The 25,612-nt window shown below is 43.0% G+C and overlaps 1 protein-coding gene across 1 annotated transcript in view; it reads right to left on the reverse strand.

The window, feature by feature from the left end:
* The window catches only part of PRRC2C (proline rich coiled-coil 2C), a 2,776,386-nt gene that overhangs the window by 461,009 nt on the left and 2,289,765 nt on the right, over nucleotides 1-25,612 (reverse strand). Inside the window, exon 26 of the mRNA XM_044086759.1 lies at nucleotides 3,141-3,333. Within this exon, the coding sequence (XP_043942694.1) occupies nucleotides 3,141-3,333 (193 nt within the window). The remainder of the gene's footprint in view (nucleotides 1-3,140; nucleotides 3,334-25,612) is intronic.

Below are 25,612 nucleotides of genomic sequence, written 5' to 3' on the forward strand. Positions count from 1 at the left end.
GCAACCACCAAACAAACAAGGCACATCCAAATAAAGGGTGATGGTGGGAGGGTACTGTCAGTATGGCAGTTTGTTCTACGAACATCTACTGTTAGAGGTAAGTGGAACTTGCGTAACTGTACTATGTTCAACATACACACTGCCTTACTGGCAAATGGATAGATTCCCAAAGCTTACCAAGCTCAGGAGGAGGGTCCAGGAGCCCGTAGAGAATGGCCCTAGCGAAGCCTGCTCTGTATTAGCAAGAGACATCCACTTTGTAGTGCTTCGTACAAGTACGGACTGAGGGCCAAGTTGCCATCTCCAGAATAGAATACTTCGAATCCATCTCTTTCCACAATACTAGTGAAAAGGAAAACGCCATAGTGGAATATGCTCTCACTATGGTGGGTGTAACAAAAATCAGACAGCAACCAACATGCAATGTTTGCACAGACACAGGTTGGCCTTTCCATGCCCCACAGAAGTAAAAAGCCTTCCTAAACAGCTTTAGGTCTGTCAAAGTGTGGGGTATGGTAACAACTGCAACTGTGGTGACAAGAGGGTTTTAAAATTCCCCCAGCTCAACAGTTAAGAATTCTTGCAGGTTTGTGTCCTGGTAATGTGGTATCTCAGTTGCCTGAGGACACCCAGAGTATGTACAAGTCTTTCTTCCTTATTCTTAGGAGAACAGGCTGGCTCAAAGTAAACTCTAAAACCACTTTAGGAATAACAGAAGCATTTGTTCTCAAAGTTAAACTATCGTGAAAGATGAAATACTGCTGAATCATAAGAGCTTGTAACTTGTACTCCTCTTCCAAGATCATTTCAAATCAGCCTCATGAGCAGGTTCAAAATGGAAGAAGTTCAAAGTCCAGTACAAAATTAAAATCCCAAGAAGCCAGTCTTGTAGGTGGATGAATATGTAAAATCCCTTTTAAAAGCTGTTTGACCTAAGCCTGGGTGTGGGTGGAGGGGGATCCATGGGCACAAAAGCAGAGATAGTAGAAATGTGAATTCCTTGGAAGTGCATGAATTACAAGCTCTTATGATGATTCAGCAGTATTTAATCTTTCATAAAGGTAAGATCACATGATAATTACACAAATACTGCAAGACCAGAGTCGTATGGGCTTTAAAATTATCCTAGTTCTTTCTGTGGCACCAATTAGAAAATCTTTTCCACTTAGCCAAATATGATTTTTAAGTAGCAGGTTTCTTAGTCTCCTTAAATACATGCTACAAGTAATCAGAATCTTTCAGGGGGCCTGTTTTTCATCATACAGTCAGCGTGCTAAAGAAATTGTAGACTTAGCAGCCCCTATCCTGTGCGATTAAGTCCATCCAATTTGAAAAGGGAGAACCACTGCTCCCTGGGGCAAAGCATCACATTTGGAGTGTCCCTCAATCTTTAGAAGAACCCCGGGTATCACATGAAAGGATGGAAAAGCATACAGAAACATTCCAGTCCATGGGAATGAAAAGGAATTTCTTTTCGAGTATACTATGAAAGCTGTTCCGAGAGCAGAATTGGTTTAACTGTTATGAATGTAGACAGACAGCCATCTGCTTGAGGTACTCTCCACAGCTGGATCAATTCTCGGAAGACCCTTGGATGCAACTTCTATTTAAGAGGCTCTGACAGACTGTAATCTTGGGGAGTCTTTGCTTGCAGCTTTATTGAATTTTTATTGAAGTATGCATGGCTAGGGATATTCTCCTTAGGCTAACACGCAGAAGAGACACTGGGTGTGGAAGTCTTTATATGGGATTTGCTTCCTATTTGAAATGCGCCTAAAAACTAACTTCTGACATTATCTAAAAAGCTACCAAAGGTATAAAACATGCAAAGTACAATCAGAGAGGAGTTTTTCCCTTATGGTGTACTTAGTCTGGAAGCCAGGGCAAACTGGCAGAGTATTAGCATAATACACATCGATTTGCAATTATAATGCAACACAAAAGACAAGAAGATTGCCAACATGGATTTTCCTCTTATACCATTGACATGGTCAGAAGGGAAAGAGTGCAACGCTCTGGAAGTCAGGCTAGGCATCAGTCCTTGTGTAATATTCCCAAGACCTTATCACTACTGCAATAGTGGAAATATGATAATCGGCAGCAGATTCTTTCATACACAGTTTAAAGTACTCTTCGCACTAGGTGACCACAGATTTAAGAGATGAGGGACAGTGCAGTGGAAGATCAAAGACCACTCAAGGATAGTAAGCTAGTAAGGAACACCATGTATACAAGCAGGCAGAAACAGCTAGAAATCACAATTTGGCCAAAGTGCTAGTGGCATATGCAGTTGGAACACAATGAATGACAATCTCCTCTTTCTACAAAAGGAACGGCATAAAATGTTTTAAGTCTCACAGAAAAAATGTTGTACTACGACAGACAGGAGGGCAAAGACTGCCCACGTGTGGCCTGAAGTAACAGATCAGATATTACACTGCAGTCAAGACATGAAGGTAGCCCAATCAGGTGATGAGAACCACCCCCAACACAGTAATTTTTTCCCTCCAAAAATCTATTGAATTTTCCAAGAAATTTAACAAGAGACCATAAATAATACAATGAAGATATGTCAAAGACACATAGTGACATGTTACAATACAGTTATACAACAAAAGTAGTGCTAGCATGGATAACTAATCTGCTGGGTAAGAGGTGGATTACACAAAGACTGCAGGGTGCAGCAGCTATAACATTTCATAGTTGAGGAATTTTGAACCGAATATCTATGAGGCTGTTAATATGTAAAATAGCACTTAACAATTATGATTAACAACAACTACTACACCCCTTCTGTCCTAAGTAAATTTAATACCAAATATTCACCTTATTGCCCCTTCTGCCCAGATGAAAAAGAGACTTTCTACACATTCTGGAATTGCAAGAAAGTACACAAAATGTGGTGTTCCCCAAGAGTCAAAGTGGAAAAAATAGGATATGAAAAATCTTCCTTCTCGTGGGAAACCGCAATCTTGCATATCATTCCTGGTAAATTTCCTAATATCCTTAACCACATCCTCAACACACTGTGAGCCCTCATTAAATAGTACATAACTAAAAACTGGATCGATAAAATAGGAAGACTTTCAAAAACTTGCTGTCAAACTCATATGCCCCACACAGTAATTTTAATGCATTACCTGTTAAGGAAGTTGTAGGTGTAACTGACGCAACAGGTATTGCTTGCATGGATGCACTTGAGAAAGAGCTGTAGGTAACACTGCTCGCTGAACTGCCATTGGTCATGGTGATGGGCGCTGCTGTAGATGTAACTGGAGAACTCTTCTCTGCCACACTTGGTGAATTTTCCCATGCCTTGCGTGCAGATTCCATCTTAAAAAATAAAATATTAGTATTTAAATGTTTCCTTCAGCATCAACAAACCACATCTTGTTGAAACACTTACACAAACTGTTCTGTTATATTCCCGGAGGGAAAACTTCCCAGTTTAAGCGAGATATTTCACATTCCATCAAATAATTATATCCCTGTAGCCACATACAGCATATAGCAGCGTGTGGTCTATATTATTGCTTCCAATACTTATCTAGTTGTACATTTTAAACATGCTATGCAAACTAGATCTGTTCTAAGTATCCTTTATATTTGATCACACTTCTGTTAATTCAACAGCATATTTTAAATTTTAAAAAATCTCGGTATCTCAGATAACTATGTAATTTACTTAGTCATGCATAGCAACACATTCGGAAGACAGCTAAGCTTAATGAATTAAACAAGTCAACTTCTACCATTATAGCATAAAATAAAATACCAAGTCTGCAACCTTCGACTAAGAAACAAATTCAGACAGAAGCATCATGATAAAATGCCTGATAACACAAGCACTCATCTTTATGGTGGAGTCCAGGTGTTGTGATGGTACCTTCCAATGTATAAATATTTAATGGAATCACTGCTGTTAATTTATTCATAAAGAACACCACTTAGTTTAAAGCAGACTGTAGTTTTACAGAAAGACTTCAACGGCAACTAAGTATCTCCAGCTAATGTTATTGCGCATTCCAAGATAGAAGCCAGAAACTCAGTTGTAAATAAAATGAACTCCATCTTGATTTCTTTTCCAAAGCGCAGTCATCAAACAGGTCCACAGGATGATACTAGGCTATTGGCCCGGAGGCCCTTATAAGCCTAGCCAAGAATTTCGCCCATGTTCCCTCAGAGTCAGCACCTGTTTCCCCTGTCCAGCAGGGACACAGGTGGGATCTCAGGTGTGTGTTTTCTGTTTCTCATCCAGTCGTCCAGGTTGCTCTTGAAGAGGGCTAGAGAGGTACTCTGCTTGACATGGATTGGAGTCTATTCCACAGACGGGAGAGTCTTTGGGACACAAATCTATCCCAAGTTCTATTAATGGTACAAACCAGGTGAAGGCCTTGCATGTGGATTGTGCGAGTGGAGTCTGTCTTACGAATATGCAGCAACTCCATCAAGGCTGGGTCTGAAATGGCCCCGTATGCCAAACATAGGTCACTTCTGAGCAGTCTGTATGAGACTGAGTAGAGGGACAGGGGGATTTTAGACTATCTGTACAAGACAGGTGTTTGAGACCCTGGATTTTCCTGGTCAGGAACCTCTGTGGTCTCTCCAACTGTTGCATGTGCTTGGCAAGGTACATGCCGAAGAGGCAATGCACTCTATAATGGGTCTGATAAGGGAGGAGTACATGGATGTTATGACCTCTTTGTTCCTGGATAAAATACTTTTATTTATGAGGTGGGCCATGTAGAAAAGCCTTCCATACAATAGAGGCAATACGGTGGTCAAAAGTCAGGTTGCCATCAACCTGGGTGCCCAAGTTCCTCATGACTGATTGCATGCTTAGTATGTTATTAATGTGATAATTAGTGGGAATGACATTTTCCCCACAGGGAAAACATGTATAAACATTTGGCCACACCTACTAAAGAGGAAAAAATGGAAATCAAGCAAGGAAAAAAAGCAGTACTCACGGTAATAACTGATAATTCATTAGGCTATCTGTGCATTCATTTCTTAGTTTTCTTTGTCAGCCACTATGCAGGACTGGATCTGACCCTTCTGGTACATAATGGGGCAAAGTTAGAGAATTGTTAGGATGATCTCATTGAAGAAAAATAAGATCCCTTTGATACATCAAGCCCCATCAATAGCCATTTTGCAGAAAACATATTAAAATTCTATAAGAAGCAGTCAGAGTGATTTTGAGATTATAAAATAGCTCAGAAAAAAGAAATAGAGTGAACTGTATGACAGCAGAGTCTAAGGGGCTACATGTTAGTATTTTCAAGTTATATTCTGTTAATAAGTGTGTTTGCACAGTTTTTTTTTGAGTTATAACCACATCTGTAACTCAAACTTTGGCAAACAGGTATTCATACTCAGCTTCTACATCACCTAAACACACATCTACTCCCAGAAACACAGCATGGTTTTAGACGCCATCACAACACAAGCACCACCCTCTCTCACTTCAACACTATGTACTAGCATAGGAATAATGTTAACCAAATGACGGTTTCTAGACTTATCCACAGCACTATCACACCAACATTTACTCACTGAAATCTCTTCTATGGGTCGCTCTCAATTCTCTCTTAAAAGGTTCCAGAGTCTCACCTCTCCCTTAAACAGCTCCAGAGTCTCAAATCTCCCTTAATCGGTTCCTGAGTTATTTATCCGGAAGGCAAGCAGTCAAATGGAAATAGGTCCTCTGTTCCACTCACCACAAGAGTACCTCAAGGCTCTATACTTGTACCACCTTCTCCAATATTCTTATAAAGAAATTTCACACTGCCATAGAACAAGCAAATATAATGCAAAACACAGATGATTTGACTAATATGTAAAGCCCCACCAATCACTCCAAGAAATCACTCAAATTTCTTTCTATTCAATCGAAACCTAGCTGAAAAATTCAAACCAACTCCTTAATCCTAATAAAACAAAACTGATGCTCTTCACCCAAAACATTATCTGATCTGTAAATACTAAAACTGAGTTAGTAACATACTAAATTACTGGACATTGTAATGGATGACAATCTTAAATTTGATCAACATATTTTTTTTAAAAAAAAAAAGAACATTAGAAACCTGTTTTTAATGTTAATGTAATTATTTGAGAGGGTACCAGTTGTGATTTATTTTCGTTTATGGTGTACCCTAGGCATGTCAGAAGCCTTTTTACAAACGCCAGATGTTGAAGAAGAGTGTCCTTGTTTTCTGCCTGAATTAGACAATCGTCCAGATAAGGATACATTTGAATGTTTCTTTGTCTGCAAAATGCAATCACTGGTGCCAGGCACTTTGTGAAGACCCTGGGCGCAGTAGATAAGCCAGAGGGCAGAGAACTGGTAATGCAAATAACCTACTTTGAAGTGGAGGTATCTTCTGCAAGATTCCCTGATTGGGATATGCAGGTAAGCCTCTTTCAAGTGTAGAGTTACCAAACCAGGCATCCTTGCCTAGCATAGGCAGTAACTGTTGTAGAGTCAGCATCTTGAATTTTGGAATGTCCAGGAAGGTATTTAGAATGGATAAGTCCAGAATTGGACGCCATGATTTGTCTTTTCTGGGTACCAGGAAACGTCTTGAATAAAAACCTTGCCCTTTTTCCTTTTCTGGTACTGGTTGAATAGCCCCCCATATCCATGAGGGACATGACTTGTTTCGGGGCCTATGCCCACTGATTTGGAGGCAGATCTGGCCATCCGTTAGGAATTGGCAACATGAAATGAAATCTGTATCCCTGGGATACTATATTTAAGACCCACTTGTCCTGGGTAATTAGATGACAATTTTGAGCATGAAGTGCTAGTTTACCCCCCAATGGGGCTGCCAAAAGATAAGCGCTTGGAAATGGCAGAGGAAAGTCATTGGGGCCTTGCTAATTCCAGATTTGGAGGAGGCGGCACCCCATTGTTTTGTTCTTTTAAGTTCCTTGTGACTGAAACCTGGAGCTTTTGGAGTGTCTGGGTTTGACCTGAGCGGCTCTGTTGGGTACTGGAAAGGACCAATTCTTAGTAGGCCAGTGCCTACTGAACCTGGGTGGCTGCACTTGTAGGAAATCTTTTACAGTTTGCATAGATTTAGCTTTGTCTTCCATCTTTTTCAAAACTTCTTCTGCCTTATTACCAAAAAGACTGTCCTGTTGTAAAGGAGCATCCAACAATTTAGCCTTAACATGATCAGGCAGATTTTGCTCCTTGAGCCAAGCATGCCTTCTTATCACAGATCCAGTTACGGCGGCCCTGCAAGAGGCCTCCAAGGAATCAAAACCACATTGCAAAGTATGCTTTCCAACTTGTTCAGCTGAATGCAATAAATCCTGTAACTCTTATTTATTATTTTATTTATTTATTCCAGTTTGGTGACCGGGAAGGTCCACTGGGCTCAAGAGCCCGTTTTCAGTGGAGGCCCGGGGAGAAAAACTCCACAATACAATGTTACAACACATAATAATAATGCAAGTAAAAAAATACAAATAAAGTACAAAGATAAATTTGATTTACATACAAAAGGGTTGAAATTCCAAACAGCTGATAAAATGCAGTGAAGTAGGCAGTCCTTCAATTAAGCAACTAGGAGGTTAAAAATGTCCTGGAGGATGATAGGCAATAAGCATAGTTTGGATGTAGACATTAGTTACATTAACAATGTATGACTGAGAGAAATTTGAAAGGTATGAAGGTTAGCTAGGAGAGAAGGAAGTGGGGAGCTTGGGAGGTATAGAGTGAAGGGCCATCTTGGTTTAGCCAAAGCCATCAGGCATTTCGGTGAGAGAGAATTGTTTGAGGTCACTGGCTGACTGAGGTCACCTGGACTACAGCTTAGACTAAGCACCTCATTGGTTCTTTTGAGATTTTTCTTTCTTAAAAGCTGTCTCAAGTTTCAACCTTCTGTTACCTAAGAAGTTCAGTTGTGGAAAAAAAAAAAAAAAATTTTATCTGCTTTTACTGTATTTGTGTTTCTTCCTACTTTATTTTGCTTTTGCGTCATCTTAAAAGTACTCAATTGTATTTATTACTGCTTGGTGTAACTCATTCTAAAGCCTTTTAGTTTAAGCACTTGGGCTTCAGACCAGTTGTTTTACATTAAGATGGTTTGTGGTCTTCACTGTAGTGGCAGAAAAGGTAGCTTACATCCTTCTAAGTTGGGAACTGCTGATTGAGGGCTCAGTGTCTGTTATTCTAAAAGTGTATTAATTCTGGTTTAAGCACTTGGGCTTCAGGCCAGTTATTTTACATTAAGAGGGTTCGTGGTCCGCACTCTTGTGGGAGGAGAGGCTGGACTCTGCCCTTCTGAGCTGGGAATTTCTGGTTAAAGGCTTATAGTGCCTGCATATTTGAACTGCTTCTTACTGAAATTGGTACACCTTGTTTGCTGTAGCATAGACTAGATCCAGGACTGCTGAATCTAGCTTTGTTTGTATAACTTGAGCACTAAACCAGGCATTCTTTAATGTATTCAATTGTATTTATTACTGCTTGGTAGTAACTTGATTAAAGTGTAGCTATCATTCTAAGTCTTTTGGATTAAGCACTTGGGCTTCAGACCAGTTGTTTTACATTAGGAAGGTTTGTGGCCTGCACTGTGGTGGCAGGACAGGTAGCTTACATCCTTCTAAGTTGGGAACTGCTGATTGAGGGCTCAGTGACCGTTATTCTAAAAGTGTATTAGTTCTGGTTTAAGCACTTGGGCTTCAGGCCAGTTATTTTACAATAAGAGAGTTCGTGGTCTGCACTCTTGTGGGAGGAGAGGCTGGACTCTGCCCTTCTGAGCTGGGAATTTCTGGTTAAAGGCTTATAGTGCCTGCATATTGAACTGTTTCTTACTGAAATTGGTACACCTTGTTTGCTGTAGCATAGACTAGATCCAGGCCTGCTGAATCCAGCTTTGTTTGTATGCTTGTTGTTTGTTTGCTTGTTATTTCCATGAAACGCCAATTCCACCTAAAACGAGGCTCTTCAGTGCTTCTGTGGATCCCTAGTGATATCTGCATTGCTTACTGTACTTATTTCCTTGTTTCACTTGAAAGAAAGAGAAAGTTACTGTTTGTCGTTTTTGCATTTAAGTTACCTGTAACACATTGCATTTATGTTACCTAGCACTTGCTCACTAAAGCAATTATATAAGTCAGCACTAAAAAATTAAAAGCACTTCAACCTCACAAACTCCCCTTGAGTACCTTGTTCTCTATTGGCCCTTTTTTTCAATTATAAAGGAATTCCCAATACTATTCTAGCATGTCCAAAGGTCAGTTGTCAATCTCCTCTCCAGTCCAGCTGGTGAATCTGGGAATCTTGAGGCAATGTTACACAACTGCCTCATGTACACAGACAACCCTCTCCTCCTCCGAACAAATTCCAACACATGTGAGAGATGCAACCATATTAGCCAAACTGGAGGCTAAGCTCTCTCAACTCAGTACTGGCTTTACCAGTCAGGAGGAGAAGGAAACCACACTCACTACAATTACAGTCTCACATAGACCTACCACGACAGCAAACCAAACACAAACACACAAAAACATACTTGGAGGCTCTAAATAAAAATCTGCCTAAGCAGCAGAGACCTCCAAAGCAGACACCCAAGCAACCGCTACCCCAAAACAAAACACGTGCAACACACAGCTCACAAAGCCAGTGTGCCGAACAGTCACAGCCCTTAAGGCTAAACAACACACCTGATACACTTGTAACAGGTGACTATCGTCAGGCACACTGACGTCCCGCTCACCAGGCTGAACAAGGAGAAGGTCACGGTGAGCTGCCTGTCGGGCGCTAGGATCCGCCAACACAAGCACTCAGGTCACTCCAAGGCAAGTACAAATATGACTCAGTCATTGTCCATGCTGGTGTGAATGACCTGAGACGTACCTCCCTGGACTACATGAAAAGAGACATACAGGAGCTCTCTGAGCATGTAGCCCAGGCCGGTATGACCCTGGCCTTGAGTAGCATCTTACCCTCACCAAGAATGATGCCACAATATGAAGACAAGATGATCAATTTCAACAATTGGCGTAAGTATTGGTGTCATTCAAAGGGGATCCAATGCCTGTCAGCCTGGGATGACATGCTCGACAAGCCACGATGCTTCGCTAGGGACGGCTTGCACCTGTCACCCCTGGGCTTTCGGATATTGGCAAAGGCTCTTGCTACCCCTATAGTGCCTTTTTTAGGCAAGGCTCAAAAGACAAACCCACCTCCATAGGTATCACAAGGGATAAGAAACTAAGAGTAATGCTACTCAACACCAGAAGTCTAAACCTCAAGATGCACGCACTTGAAACTCTCCTTAGCATGGAGAACATCGATATCTGTGCAGTAACAGAAACCTGGTTCAAGGCTCCCGAGAGCACCCCAGCACTACCAGGTTATACCGCATACCATGCTTTTCGGCCCCAAAACTTGGAACGGACCACAAAAGGAGGAGGAGTATCAATATTCGTCAAAGATACCCACACCTTCAGGTTGGTGGCACAGCACAAAGCATCAGAGACTATCCATGTGCAACTAACAGTGGGTAAAACTGCCTTCCAGTTTATAGCCTGCTACAGACCACCCTCCCAAACCCAGGAACCCCACTCGGCCTTCCTGAGAACACTGGAAAATATGAAGGTCTCTCCAAACACCATTATATTGGGGGACTTCAACTACCCAAACATAGACTGGGAGCATTACTCTAACTCCCAACACCCTAGCCCAAAGGTTCCTAGAATTTATAAACTCAAATGCTATGGAACAACTTGTTACCACTCCCACAAGAGGGGAAAACATACTGGACCTGATCATCACCAACATGGGGACTCTATGCTCCAGACCAGAAGTGCATCTCTCACTGGTAAGATCAGACCATAAACTAATCTCACTGGATTTTCACATCCCAATCCCAACCCCACCCCCTGCCCAGAAAACCACAGTGGGATTCAGGAACCCTGTAATATCTGTCTGGCTTACTAGGAGCCGGAGGCAGGGAATCAGGAGCCATGCTGGATTCTGAGAAAACATCATCAACAATATGTAAAACAGGAGGTATAGCCAAAGGCTTATGCTGAGGAAGGAGGAGGAAATCCCTAAGCCTCTTTTTGGATTCTGAAAAATCCTGACTCTCCCAATGAAAATGTTCCCTTAAGGTATGCAAAGTTTCTCCAAAAGAAAAATCCTCAGGAGGAGAAGCAGAAGGGATGGATTCTTCTGCAGAATCCTCATAAGGGGGAATAGAAAATTCCTGATCAGAAGAGGAATCAGAAGAAATGGAAACCTGATCTGAAGATTCATAATCAGTGCCTTGCCTAGGCCTCTTAGCAGGAGGGGGTTGGGAACCCCTGATAAAGGTAATTAAATCCTCAGCCATTTTGATTATTTGTTTTTTTAGGTATAGGGGCCTGAACACGTGGTTCATGCGTCTTTTTTTTTTTTTTTAGACATAGAAGTTGGTTTTGGCCTTGTTTTTTATGATGGCGTCAGTTTAATATAGAAATCTTTAGGCCTGAAAACACCCTCAGAAGCCGGGTTGCCTGCTCAGCGGCTCTGGACCCATCTAAGGGAGAGACATCCACGGGTTCAATACTTGGAGTCTTGCGGCATAACGGACTCAGAATGGGTCTCGGTAGAGGCCTGCGAATCAAAAGTAGTGGGCATCAGGGGGCTCACTGAGTACCGGCGACTGGCTTAGGAGAAGCTTCATCGGTTTTGGACCTCGACGGTCTGTCTCGGTCTTTTTATTTGCGTTTTTTGTGAATTCTTGTAGTCGGATTGCTAACCGACAACATTTCTGGATAGTTAAATTGTGAGCCAAAATATTTAGAAGCAAAAATATACAGACGCTTAGTAGTGCGGTGGTTAAATTTATCACAAAACCGACAGCAAGGCACATTGTGGTCAGGGCCTAGGCAAGGAATACAGTACAAATGAAAATCCTTATGAGGTATTTGCTTCCCACAAGTAATAAAATTATTAACTTTTACTGACATCGGTAAGGAGCAAGAAAAAGTTTCCCCAATGGGGTACTTAGCTTTAGTTGAAGACTTCGGTTCTGAAACTCGAAAACGAAAATTTCAGGAGTCGACTGACCGGCACCTGCGAACTGCTTCTGTTTCGGGCAGCGCGCGGCAAGAAAGACAGATTAAAATGGCATCGGCTGCTTGTTTTATACCCCTGACGACCTGACATCATGGAAGAAGACCGCAACCGACGCAGGACCTAAGACTTTGTTATTCAGGCCGATCGAGGGCAACCTGCCAGCAGATTACCCAAATGTAATGACTACAACAGTGAAACACGAAGAACATGTGAGGAAATGAAAGTTTTAAAAACTATAACAGGTTTCAGGTACCTACACAGTACTGGAATCACACTGTAGGCAGAAAAGCAATCTAAGAAGTGAGGTAGACTGCAGGAGAAGGAGGAGTTTTCCTTTAAGGCATACAAACAGGTATATTATCCTGAAGAATGCACTGTATTAAAAAAAAAAAAAAAAACATATTATTGCCCTACACCCCCCACAAGAATCCTCCATTCTGGTGATACCCTTCTCCTAAGCACTACTGAAGCAAATAATTCATCGGGGGGACTCACAATGTTCTTGTGTCTTTCGGCTTTTCCCGGTTACGGGTCACTACAGCAGAACTCTGGTCCGCTAATGATTGGCAGTCGATTTTTACCTGCCGAGTTGCCAGCCCTGACACAACCTTCAACGAAGGTAAGCCCATTCACGCATGTTTCCACGCAGAAGATGCTCTAGCTGAGAATCGAACCGGACAGCGTCTTACTGTGAGGCAACAACGCTACCGCAGCACACCCACTGCGGATCTCCAAACTCTAGAATACCATCTCTACACAGGTAAACATGACAAAAAACGCCCAAGCTATAAAATCCACCTCAAAAGTACAGTCGTGTACACTTACCATAAATGTAGATGTTCGAGTGTATTCACTGTTGCAGTCATTACATTTGGGTTATCGGCTTGCAGGTAGCCCTCAGCCAGCCTGATTATCAAAGTCTTGGGTCCTGCGTCGGTTGCTGTCTCTTCTTCCATGACGTCAGGTAGTCAGGGGTATAAAGCATGCAGCTGACGCCATTACATCAGTTTTTCTTGCCCTAGTGCCCCCATAATGAGAAGCAATTATATACAAGGTTACACCTCCAACAAGAAGCAAATACACCAAAAAGCTTAAATACAGTAAATAAAAACCGAGGTATAAAACAAATAGAAGTCAGGGGACTGGAGGGAGGGTAACCAGGACTGCAACAGTGAATACACTCTAACATCTACATTTATGGTAAGTGTAGACAACTGTACTATGTTCTTCATGTTTCACTGCTGCAGTCATTACATTTGGGTAGATTCCCAAAGCTAAGGAAGGGAGGAGGCAATTAGAGAATATTAGGCCCTGCTAGACTGCAGTGGCAAAACCGGCCCTGGATTTAGAAAAAATAGGCAAGTGGTAATGCTTGGTGAAGGGTATGAACAGAACTCCAGGTAGCAGCTTCTAGATGTCCCTGGTAGGGACACCTCTGAGAAAGGCTGTAAATGCAGCCCTGGTGGAATGTGACCTTATCCCTGTAAGGCAGGTTTTCCATGGTGCTTATAGCAGAAATGAATGCAATGGCCTATCCACTTAGAAATGGTTTGCTTTGAAATGGCCTTCCTCCCTCTGCCCCTGCAGCAAAGGCAACTAGCAGCTGTTCAGTTTTCCTGAGAGGCTTTGTCCTGTCCAAATAAAATCTAAGTTGTCTGCGCACGTCCAAAGAGTGCAGTATTTGTTCTCCTTTGTTCTGTGGATTAGAAAAGAAGGTTGGCAAATGAATGGACTGATTAAGGGCCACACTGGATACCACCTTGGGCATAAAGGAAGGATTGGTCCTGAGAGACAACCTGTCTGCATGGAAGATGATGAAGGGCTCCACTGCCATGAGGGCCTGTAATTCAGACACTCTTCTTGCTGAAGTGATGGCTAGAAGGATGGCTGTCTTCCAAGAAAGGAATTTCAACTCTGCAGTTGCAGATGGCTCAAAAGGAGGTAGAGTGAGCTTTTCCAATACAAAGTTAAGGTCCCAGGCTGGAGTAGGGACTCTCCTGGGTGGTCTTAAATTTTTGGCCCCTCTGAGGAATTGGTTCAGCAGGGGATGAGAGAAGAGGGGGGGGGCTGCATATTATAATGTGCTGAAATGGCAGAAGCATGAATTTTAATAGAGGAGAAGGAAAGCCCCTTGTGAAGCATCTCTGTTAAGTATTGAAGAATATGCAGTAAGCTGGGCACTTGTGCCCATCCCCCGAGTTTTACTCCAGGAACATTATCTTTTCCAGATTTCAGCATAGGATTTTCCAGTACTAGGCCTCCTTGTCTCCAGAATGACATCCGGCACTTGTTCACTGAGGGATGGTAATGGAGAGCTCAGGTAATTAGCCAGGCTGCAAGGTTCAGGGTTTGAAGCTGGGGGTGCAGAATCTGGCCCTCCTGCTGGGACAGCAGGGAAGGGGTCTGAGGCAGGTGCCATGATTTCAGCAGTGACACACTGCACAAGAGGGGATACCAGTGTTGGTGTGGCAAGTTTGGTGCAATAAGTACTGTCCTTGGTTTGTCCAGTTTGATCTTTAGTAGAACTTTCCAGAGGAGAGGCAGAGGGGGAAAGGCATAAACAGAGGTTTTCCCAGGTGACAGGGCATCCACTTTCCAAGTTTGTCTGTGCGGAGTCCTTGAACAGAATTTGTCCAATTGGTAGTTCTGAGGGGAGGCAAACAGGTCCATCAATGGGCTCCCCCATTTGTTTCTCAACATGTTGAATATCTTTGGTTCCAGTTTCCACTCGTGTAGGCCTACTACAGCTTTGGAAGTGGGAGTCCCCCACTGCTTAGACCTGTGAGTACCTTGAGACTGTAGCCTAGGTGGTCTGCTGTTCCTGGGTTTGTACTGAAGGCCTGGAAGAGACAGGAAAGGATCAATTCTTAGAAGGCCAATGCCTACTAAATCTGGGAGGCTGGAAATGCAGGAAATCTTAAACTGTTTGCATAGATTTAGCTTTTTCCTCCATCTTTTTAAGTACGTCCTCTGCTTTGTTGCCAAAAAGGCAGTCTTGGTTTAAGGGAGCACCAGCAATTTAGTTTTAACATGATCTGGCAAAGTTTGCTCCTTAAGCCAAGCATGCCTTCTAAGAACGTATTTACCAACATATTTATTCTATCAGGAACAATAAAACGGACAATGCGCTAGCTAAACACATCTTGGGTGCACCGGGCCATAGTTTCCATTTCATGGCAATTGACCATGTCCCATTTAACATCAGGGGAGGACCTACTTCCCTGCTCTTGGAGAACACAGAGTTGGAATGGCAGCTCAAACTGAATGCTTTCTCTTTCCCTGGACTTAATGAAAGCTGCAATATTGCTTGTGTTTTAAAACTTAAGATAATTATTCTGGTTCAATTTATACATATACTCTTGTAATATATATATATATTTTACTATTTAATTTTCAAAGATTTAATTATTTTTCATGCTATCTCTAACCAAGTCTGTTTTTGTGAACTGTTTAGAGTTTGCATTTTTTTTACTTGTGGTGAATTTTTCACTTATACACTTGTTTTATATTAGTTTTGCTTTTTATAGTTTTCTATATACATATGTTTTTATATGAATGGTTGCTGGTGTTCTTTGTTGTTTTTCCTTTAAGGAATGCCCTGGTTTTACATTCCGTGATGTCATTATGACAACAGTATTTAAATGCTTTTTAAATTTTGGCGCGTTTTGGTACTTCTTGCTCTGAAGAAGCAGCTGAAGGTTCCGCAGCGAAAACGCATTTGTGTTAATTTAATAAAATTGCGTTAAGCCATTTTTGCTCTTTTGGACTGTTCGTGGGCTAAGGATCCAGTTTGTTTTTTACTTCATTACCAAATAGAGTATCATGCTGCAAAGGGGCATCCAACAATTTAGCTTTAACATGATCAGGCAGATTTTGCTCCTTGAGCCAGGCATGCCTTCTCATCACACATCCAGTAACGGCAGCCCTACAAGAGGCCTCCAAAGAATCAAAACCACATTGCAAAGTATGCTTTCCAACCTGTTCTGCTGAATGCAATAAATCCTGTAACTCTATTATCCACACAATCAGAAATCAACCTCATTTTCTGTTTCAGTAAGTCCATAATATGCTGTTGATATTTAAGCATATGAAACTGGCAGTTTAAAGCCCTGACTGCAAAGGTTGCAGACGTATAAACCTTCTTACCTAATCTATCCAGCGCCCTGGAATCTCTGTCAGAAGGGGTAGGATTTTTGGCAGTAGAAGCCTTAACACCCTTGGGACCCTGAGAAATGGTCTCAGGATCAGCAGCAGGATTTTTGAAAAGAAATCTGTAGGAGTCAGGAACCCTGTAATATCTGTCTGGCTTACTAGGAGCCGGAGGCAGGGAATTCAGGAGCTATGCTTGATTCCGAGAACACATCAACAACAAAGTCTAATACAGGAGGTATAGCCAAAGACCTATGCTGAGGAAGGAGGAGGAAATCCCTAAGCCTCTTTTTTGATTCAGAGAAGTCTCGACTCTGCCAGTGAAAATGTTCCCTTAAAGTATGTAAAGTCTCTCTGAAAAAGTAATCCTCTGGAGGAGATGCAGATGGGATGGATTCCTCTGCATCAGAATCCTCATAGGGTGGAACAGAAAATTCCTGATCAGAAGGGGAATCAGAAGAAATGGAAACCTGATCTGAAGATTCATAATCAGTGCCTTGCCTAGGCCTCTTAGCAGGGGGGGGGGGGGGTTGGGAACTCCTGATCAAGGTAATTAAATCCTCAGCCATTTTGATCATCTGTTGTTTAGGCATAGGGGCCTGAGCACGTGGCTCATGCATCGGTTTTTTAGACACAGAAGTTGTTTTTGACCTTGTTTTTGTTGCTGGCTTCGGTTTAATGTAAAAATGTTGAGGCCTGAAAACACCCTCAGAAGCCGGTGCCTGCTCAGCGGCTGCGGACCCATCCAAGGGAAAGACATCCACAGGTTCAATACTCTGCGAATCGTGCGGCATACCGGATTCCGAATGGGTCTCGGTAGAGGCCTTCGCCTCAAAAGTAATGGGTATCAGGGGCTGCGAAAGCATACCGGCAGCTGGCTTAGAAGCTTAGTCAATTTTGGACCTCGACGGTCTGTCTCTGTTTTTTTTTTTTCCTTGCGTGTTTTGTGAATTCCGGTAGTCGGATTGCTAACAGACAATATTTCAGGGTAGTTAAATCTTGAACCAAAATATTTAGAAGCAAAACTATACAGACGCTTAATAGTGCGTTGGTTAAATTTAGCACAAAACAGACAGCAAGGCAAGTTGTGATCAGAGCCTAGGCAAGGAATACAGTACAAATGAAAATCCTTATGAGGCATTTGCTTCCCACACGTAATGCAATTATTAACTTTTACTGATATCGGTAAGGAGCAAGAAAAAGTTTCCCCAACGGGGTACTTAGCTTTAGTTTGAAGACTTCCGTTCTGAAACTCTAATATGAAAATTTCAGGAGTCGGCTGACCAGCACTTGTGAACTGCTTCTGCTTCGGGAACAGCGCGGCAGGAAAGACTGATTAGAATGGCGGCGTCTGCATGTTTTATACCCCTGACGACCTGACGTCATGGAAGAGGAGACCGCAACCAACGCAAGACCCAAGACTTTGTTATTCAGGCCAACTGAGGGCAACCTGTCAGAAGATTACCCAAATGTAATGACTGCAACAGTGAAACACGAAGAACGTGTACTAACAAGACAGTTTTCCATGAGCAAAGTTTGAAGAAGGCAGAAAATGCAGGTTCAAATGGAGGCATTGTCAATTTCTCAGACAAAATTAAGGTCCCAAGAAGGAGGGATAGGCTTCCTGGATAGCCTAATGTGGAGGATGCCTTTAAGAAATTGTTTTACCTCAAACCTAGATGCCAGAGGAGGGGATAAAGGCAGACAAACTGAGACAGCTGACATGTGAGCTTTACCTCATGAACAGGCCAGGCGACAGCAGTTCACACATATTCCAGAACTAGTGGTATTCCCACTGCCAGTGGGTCTTACTTCTTGGACAAACATCATTGTGAAAATATTTTCTATTTGGAAAGGTAAGACTTTCTCGTGATGGGTTTTCTGGCCTCTTGCAAAACCCTGAGCACGTCCTCAAAGAAAAGGTGTCTAAAGGAAATTAGCATTCTATCACCAACAGTGTCAGCTGTAGTGATGACAGGTTTGAATGTACAAGATATCCTCTGTTGTGTGTGAGAAGGTCCACTCTGTGGGGTAACTTGTGGTGATGGCCCTTGGCTAACTGCAGGAGGAGAAGGAAAGTACAGTTGTGTACACTTAACATAAATGTAGATGTTTGAGTGTATTCACTGTTGCAGTCATCACATTTGGGTTATCTGCTTGCAGTAGCCCCCAGTCGGCCTGATTAACAAAGTCTTGGGTCCTGCATCGGTTGCTGTCTCTTCTTCTGTGACGTCAGGTAGTCAGGGGTTTAAAACATGCAGCCGACGCCATTACATCAGTTTTTCTTGCCCCAGATGTCAAGTGCCCCCACAATGGGAAGCAATAAAAGAAATATATACAGGGATATACCTCCAATAAAAAAGCAAATACATCAAAAAGCTTTTAAGCATAGTAAAGAAGAGTAGAGGTATGGCCAAGAATAATAAGGGGGTTGGAGGGAGGGTAACCAGGACTGCAACAGTGAATACACTCCAACATCTACATTTATGGTAAGTGTACACAACTGTTCTATGTTCTTCGTGTTTCACTGTTGCAGTCATCACATTTGGGTAGATTCCCAAACTAAGGATGGGAGGAGGAATTCAGATAGCATTAGGACCAGCCATAAGGCCCTGCAAGACTGCAGTGGCAAAGTCAGCTCTGGATTTAGAGAAAATTGTTAAATGGTAATGCTTGGTGAAAGTATGTACAGAACTCCAGCTAGTAGCTTCTATGATGTCAATAGTAGGGGCACCTCTGAGAAAGCCTGCAGAGGTAGATGCAGCCCTGGTTGAATGGGGTCTGATCCCCCGTGGGATAGGTTTTCCATGGTGCTTATAGCAGAACTGAATGCAGTGGCCTATCCCTTTAGAAATGGTTTGCTTTGAAATAGCCTTCCCTCTGCCCCTGCAGCAAAAGCCACCAGTAGTTGTTCAGATTTCCTTTGACGTTTAGTCCTGTCCAAGTAAAATCTAAGTTGTCTGTGCACATAGTACAGTTTTGTACCTACCATAAATGTAGATGTCCGAACTGGATAGCATCTGCAGTCATAACAACTGGGTTGTCCTGTCGTCAGGCAGCCCTTCGGTCGGCCGGATTCCAAAGTCTGGGTCCGGCTGATGTCGCACTTCACCCGACGTCATCTCTGCTGGTCTTCGGGTATAAAGGCATCAGCCAACGCCATTTTCCTCAGTGTTTCTTGCCCCAGATGCCAGTTGCCCTCTTGGAAGGCTAAATTTTGGATAAATGCCAATGTTTCCAAAAAGATAGAAGGCAAACACAAGAAATAAGCATGTATGTACATATATACAAACAAATACACCATAAGAGACTCCCCCCACCAGCTAGCTATTAGGGGGTAAATACCTAGAGTACCACAGAGGGAAGGAGGGAGGGTAATCCTGACTGCAGATGCTATCCAGTTCGGACATCTACATTTATGGTAGGTACAAAAAGTACAGTTTTGTACCTACCATAAATGTAGATGTTCGAGGATCCACATTGCTGCAGTCCTAACTATTGGGTAGTCCGCTGTCCAGTCGGCCCGAATACCAAAGTATATGGCTGACGTCGGTCACGGCGCATTAGACTGACGTCAGTACGTCAGGGTACTAATGCGCATGACCGACGTCATATCCTCAGTCTTTTCTTGCCCCAGATGTCAGAAGACCCTAAAAAGACAAGGCCAAAACCAAAATACACCAAACATACCTGCACCAAAAACATATACAATATATACAAAGGTACCAGAATATAATCTCACCTACACAACCACCCCTAAACATAGAGGGGAAGGAGGGAGGGTAAATTGGACTGCAGCAATGTGGATCCTCGAACATCTACATTTATGGTAGGTACAAAACTGTACTATGTTCTTCATTCCACATTGCTGCAGTCCTAACTATTGGGTAGAATCCCAAAGCAGAGGTAAGGGAGGCTGGCAAATCACAAGGAAGCAGGAGCTGATAACATGCCTTGCAAAATAGCTGTGGCAAAACCAGCCCTAGACTTAGAGTAGAGAGGAAGGTGGTAATGCTTAGAGAAAGTATGCACTGAACTCCAAGTAGCTGCCTCCAAAATATCCTTAGTTGCCACCCCCCTTAGAAATGCTGTTGAAGTGGCAGTAGCCCTAGTGGAATGAGGCCTAATCCCAGCTGGAATCTCTTTGCCATGATGGGAATAACAAAATGCAATGCAAAACCCAATCCACCTAGAAATAGTTTGTTTTGACACAGGCTTGCCCTGCGAACTCAAAGCAAAAGAAACAAACAACTGCTGAGACTTTCTAAACTCCTTAGTCCTGCTTAAATAATAACGCAATTGCCTGTGTACATCTAAAGTGTGCAAAATCTTTTCCCCTTTATTTTGGGGATCTGCATAGAAAGTAGGCAAATGAATAGTTTGGTTTAAAGCCACACTAGAAACCATCTTAGGCATAAAGGAAGGATTAGTACGTAATGATACCCTATCCTTATGAAAAATCAAAAAAGGCTCAACCGCCATAAGGGCCTGTAACTCAGAAACCCTTCTTGCAGAAGTAATGGCCAACAAAAAAGCAGTCTTCCATGACAAGTATTTCAGGTCAGCATTAGCTGCAGGCTCAAAAGGTTGTAGAGTAAGTTTCTCCAACACAAAATTGAGATCCCAAGCAGGAGTAGGAGCTCTACGTGGGGGTCTTATATTCTTTGCCCCCTAAGAAATTGCTTGAATAAAGGATGTGAAAACAATGGTGGGTCACAATCATAGTGAGCTGAAATTGCTGCAGCATGAATCTTAATGGAAGAGAAAGACAAACCTTTGTCCAATAACTCAGTAAGATATTGAAGAGCCACACTCAAATTAGGCTCAAATCTCCAAATTCTGTGCTGCAGTCCAAAATAAAAATCTCTTCCATTTTTCTGCATACACTTTCCTTGTACTAGGTCTTCTGGCTTCCATAATCACATTTAAAACCTGTTGAGGAAGTTGAGACCTGCTGTCTTTCAAAACAGAATATGCCAGGCTGTTAGATGAAGAGTTTGAAGCTTGACATTGAGCAGATGACCGTCCCTCTGAGACAATAGGTGTGGAATCAAGGGTAAAGGCCATGGAGGCTTCCTTACCAGACTCCTCAGTAATGGGTACCAGTGCTGCCGAGGCCAATCTGGAGCTATTAAAATCATCCTTGGCTTGCCTTGTCTGACCTTTAGAAGCACCTTTGGGAGAAGAGGCAGAGGTGGAAAAGCATACACATGAAGATTTTTCCAACTGAAAGAAAGAGCATCCACTTTCCAAGCTGTGTGATGAAATCCCTTCGTGCAAAACTTTGGCAGCTGGTGGTTTAGTGGAGAAGCGAACAGATCTATGTCTGGAGTTCCCCATGACACTGTCAATTTCTGAAATACATGAAGATCCAGTTTCCACTCGTGGGGATCCATGATTTGTCTGCTTAACACATCTGCTAAGGAGTTCTGTGCCCCCGGCAGAAACCTTGCCTGAAGAGTTAGTTGCAAGCTGAGCGCAGTCTCCCATAAAATCATTGCTCGCCTGCACAATGGGTAAGAATGTGTTCCCCCTTGTTTGTTGATGTACCACATGACAGTTGTGTTGTCTGTTAGAATCAACACCTGCCCTGGAAGAAGTAACTCCTTGAAAGCCATTAATGCAAACTGGACCGCTAACATCTCTTTCATGTTGATATGTAGATGCTGTAGTCTGGCAGGCCACTTGTCTTGTATCCACTTTCCATCTAGATGAGCTCCCCAAGCAATGTCTGAGGCATCTGTCGTTAGAATCTGACTTGCCTCTGGCCGGGTCACAGAGAGTCCCTTGTTTAGGTGACATTCCTGAGCCCACCACAAAAATTCCTTTGGAATGCAAGGTATTATTTGAATGACAGTGTCCAAATCCTGGCAGTGCTGTGTCCATAGATTTTTGAGATACCATTGTAGCTTCCTCATATGCAGTTTGGCATTGGGAAGCACCAGAATACAAGATGCCATGAACCCTAAGGCTTGAAGGACTGTCCTTGCAGTCAGCCCGGACTGAAGAGATAATTGATGGAAGTAACTGGAAAGATTCTTTTGTTTGTCCGGGGTTAGAAAGGCCATCTGGGCTGCTGTATTCAGTCTCACACCCAGAAAGCACATGTCTTGAGAGGGTACTAGACTGGACTTTATTTCGTTCACAGAATACCCTAGGCATCTTAGCACTGCTATGACATATTCCAAATGCTGTAGAAGGTCTTCCTTTTCTTGAGCCAGAATCAGGCAGTCGTCCAAGTAAGGATAGATTTGAATTCCTTTTAGCCTGAAGTAAGCTATCACTGGAGCCAGAACCTTTGTGAATACTCTGGGCGCAGTAGATAAGCCAAAGGGCAATGCAGAGAACTGATAATGAGAATTTCCAGCTCGAAAACGCAGATACTTTCTGCAACTTAGTCTTATAGGCACATGAAGGTAAGCTTCCTTGAGATCTAAAGTTACCATCCAGTGATCTTTGCCCAGTAGAGGTAAAAGCTGTTGTAACGTCAACATTTTGAACTTTGGAATGTCCAGATAAGTGTTGAGGATAGATAAATCCAAAATTGGTCTCCACGTGTTCCCCTTCTTTGGTACTAGGAACAGGCGAGAATAAAATCCTAGGCCCCTTTCTGGCACAGGAACTGACTGAATGGCTCCTATTTGGAGTAACAGAGAAATTTGTCTGCGAGCCTCTGTTCTTTGTAGAGGAGGAATGTCTGGCATGCCTTTGAAAGGAGGCAAGGTATGGAAATAAAACCTGTAACCGTGGTGAATGATATCCAGAAACCATTTGTCTTGGGTAATTAAATCCCAATTTTCTTTGAAAAGAGACAGTCTTCCTCCTAGAGGTGCCGCCAGGCGAGAAGGTACTGGCAGCTGAAAAGGCAGGTCATTGGGTCTGCTTACGAAAGGACTGACCCCTGCACTCACCAGAAGTCTGAGCAGGTGAACTCCCTGTCCTAGGCCTAAAAGAACCTTGAGCTCTGCCCCTACCACGTCTAGACCTACCCCTAGACTGGGAATCATAAGCAGGATAAGTCCACCCCTTAGTAGGCCAATTTCTACTAAACTTGGAGGCTGCACCTGCAAAAATCCTTAACAGTTTGCATAGACTTAGCCTTGTCCTCCATTTTCTTTAAAACTGCTTCCACAGGCGAACCAAACAACACATCAGACTGTAAAGGAGCATCCAAAATCCTTGTCTTAACATGCTCAGCTAAGTTCTGATCTCTCAACCAGGCGTGCCTACGAAGAACAGAACCAGTGGCAGCCACCCTGGAGGAGACCTGCACAGCATCAAAACCACATTGCAAGGAATGTTTACCCACTTGTTCAGACACATGAACTAAATCCTGCAACTCTTTACACTCAATACCTTCCGCCAGAGCATCCACCTTAGATTTCAACTGTGAAAGAAGATAATTCTGATATTTTAACATGTGAAACTGACAATTCAACGCCTCATGGCTAAAGTGGAAGAAGTATACACTTTCTTTCCCCATCTATCCAAAGCCCTTGCCTCTTTATCAGGAGGGACAGGATTTTTAACAACTGAGGCCTTTACACCTTTAGGCCCCTGAGAGACAGTTTCCGGGTCTGCCCTAGGACTCTTAAAAAGATACTTATGAGCGTCAGGCACCCTATAATACCTATCCGGTTTAACTGGGGCAGGAGGCAAATAATCAGGATTCAGGGAAGCCTCTGCAAAAACATCTTCCACCACATTCAAAACAGGAGGTATAGCTAAAGGCCTATGCTGGGGTAAAAACAAGAATTCCCTAAGCCTTTTCCTGGAATCAGAGAAATCTTGCCCTTCCCATTTAAAATGCTCCCTCATGGAATGCAGAGTCTCTGAAAATGAAAAATCCTCAGGAGGAGAAGCTGAAGGAGTAGAATCATCCACATCAGAATCAGAATAAGGAGGGTACTCCTGCAAGTCTTCAGCCGAAGACTCAGAAGCCTCCGAGCATTGCTCAAAACTCTCAAACTCAGGTTCCACCCTAGGCCTCTTATCAGGAGGGGGCAGAGAACCCCTTATCATAGTAATCAAATCCTCTGCCATTTTAAGCATATGTTTCTTAGGCAAAGACCCTGAGGCACTAGGAGAAACCCCCACTGAAGCAAAACTTGGCCTGCCCTCAAAGAAGCCTTGGAAACAGAAGGGGAGGCTCTAACCACCTTAGGAAGAGAAGGAAGAACAGCCACCTGAGAAGCCCCCTCAGCCTGGCCTACTTCCTGAGAGGATACATCCTGTAACAGTAAAGTCTCTCCCTGAGACTCCAAAGAAACACCTGGCAAAACCTCCGGCTCCACTGAGCCCTCTAAAGAACCGACGTCTGGGACTGTCGGTTCTTCCACTCTAGGCTTTGCTGCTTTGTCCTTGCGTTTTTTAGCCGAAGCCGGCGGAGCATCCGACGGCATTTTATAATTACAACGCTTCCCAAACACTAACCTGGCACAGTCTAACCTTCTCTTAATAGTGCGTTTGTTAAATCTAGCACAAGAGCGCATCCAACAACGCCGTGCTCAGGCCCTAAACAAGGTATACACAAAGTATGGTAATCCCTATGAGGTATCTGTTTCCCACAAGAAATACAGTTATTCACTTTTTCTGACATCCGGTTAAATACTGGGGAAAGAAAAACCAAAAAATTCCCAACGGGTACTTAGCCAACTTTGATTCGGTCTGAAACTCTGACTTCAGAAACTTTCAGAACGCCAACCTGCACTCGCAAAATTGCTTCTGCATCGGACCATGCGGCAAAAAAGACTGAGGATATGACGTCGGTCATGCGCATTAGTACCCTGACGTACTGACGTCAGTCTAATGCGCCGTGACCGACGTCAGCCATATACTTTGGTATTCGGGCCGACTGGACAGCGGACTACCCAATAGTTAGGACTGCAGCAATGTGGAATGAAGAACATCTGTACTATGTCCTTCATGGATGCATCTGCAGTCATAACAACTGGGTAGAATACCATAGCCAACTAGGGGAGGAGGAAGAAGAAATTATGGTGTGGTTAGGATCCCTTGCAGTACAGCAGTGGCAAACCCTGCTCGGGATCTGGAATACAGAGGTAAATTATAATGCTTGGCAAATGTATGCACAGAGGTCCAAGTAGCCGCCTCAATAATGTCCTTGGTTGCCACTCCTCGTAAGAAGGCTGTGGTAGTGGCTGTTGCCCTTGTAGAATGAGGCCTTATGTTCTGTGGAATTGGTTTTCCATGGAAGGAGTAACAGAATCGTATGCAATTTCCTATCCATTTGGAGATTGTCTGTTTGGAAATTGCTTTTCCTTCCCTTCCTGTTGCATAGGCTACAAAAAGCTGGTCAGTTTTTCTGTTACTTTTGGTTCTGTCCAGGTAGTAGCGTAGCTGTCTATGTACATCCAA

This window comes from Protopterus annectens, chromosome 10.part0, assembly GCF_019279795.1.
Source record: "Protopterus annectens isolate FY-2018-M chromosome 10.part0, PAN1.0, whole genome shotgun sequence".
Taxonomy (NCBI): domain Eukaryota; kingdom Metazoa; phylum Chordata; order Ceratodontiformes; family Protopteridae; genus Protopterus; species Protopterus annectens.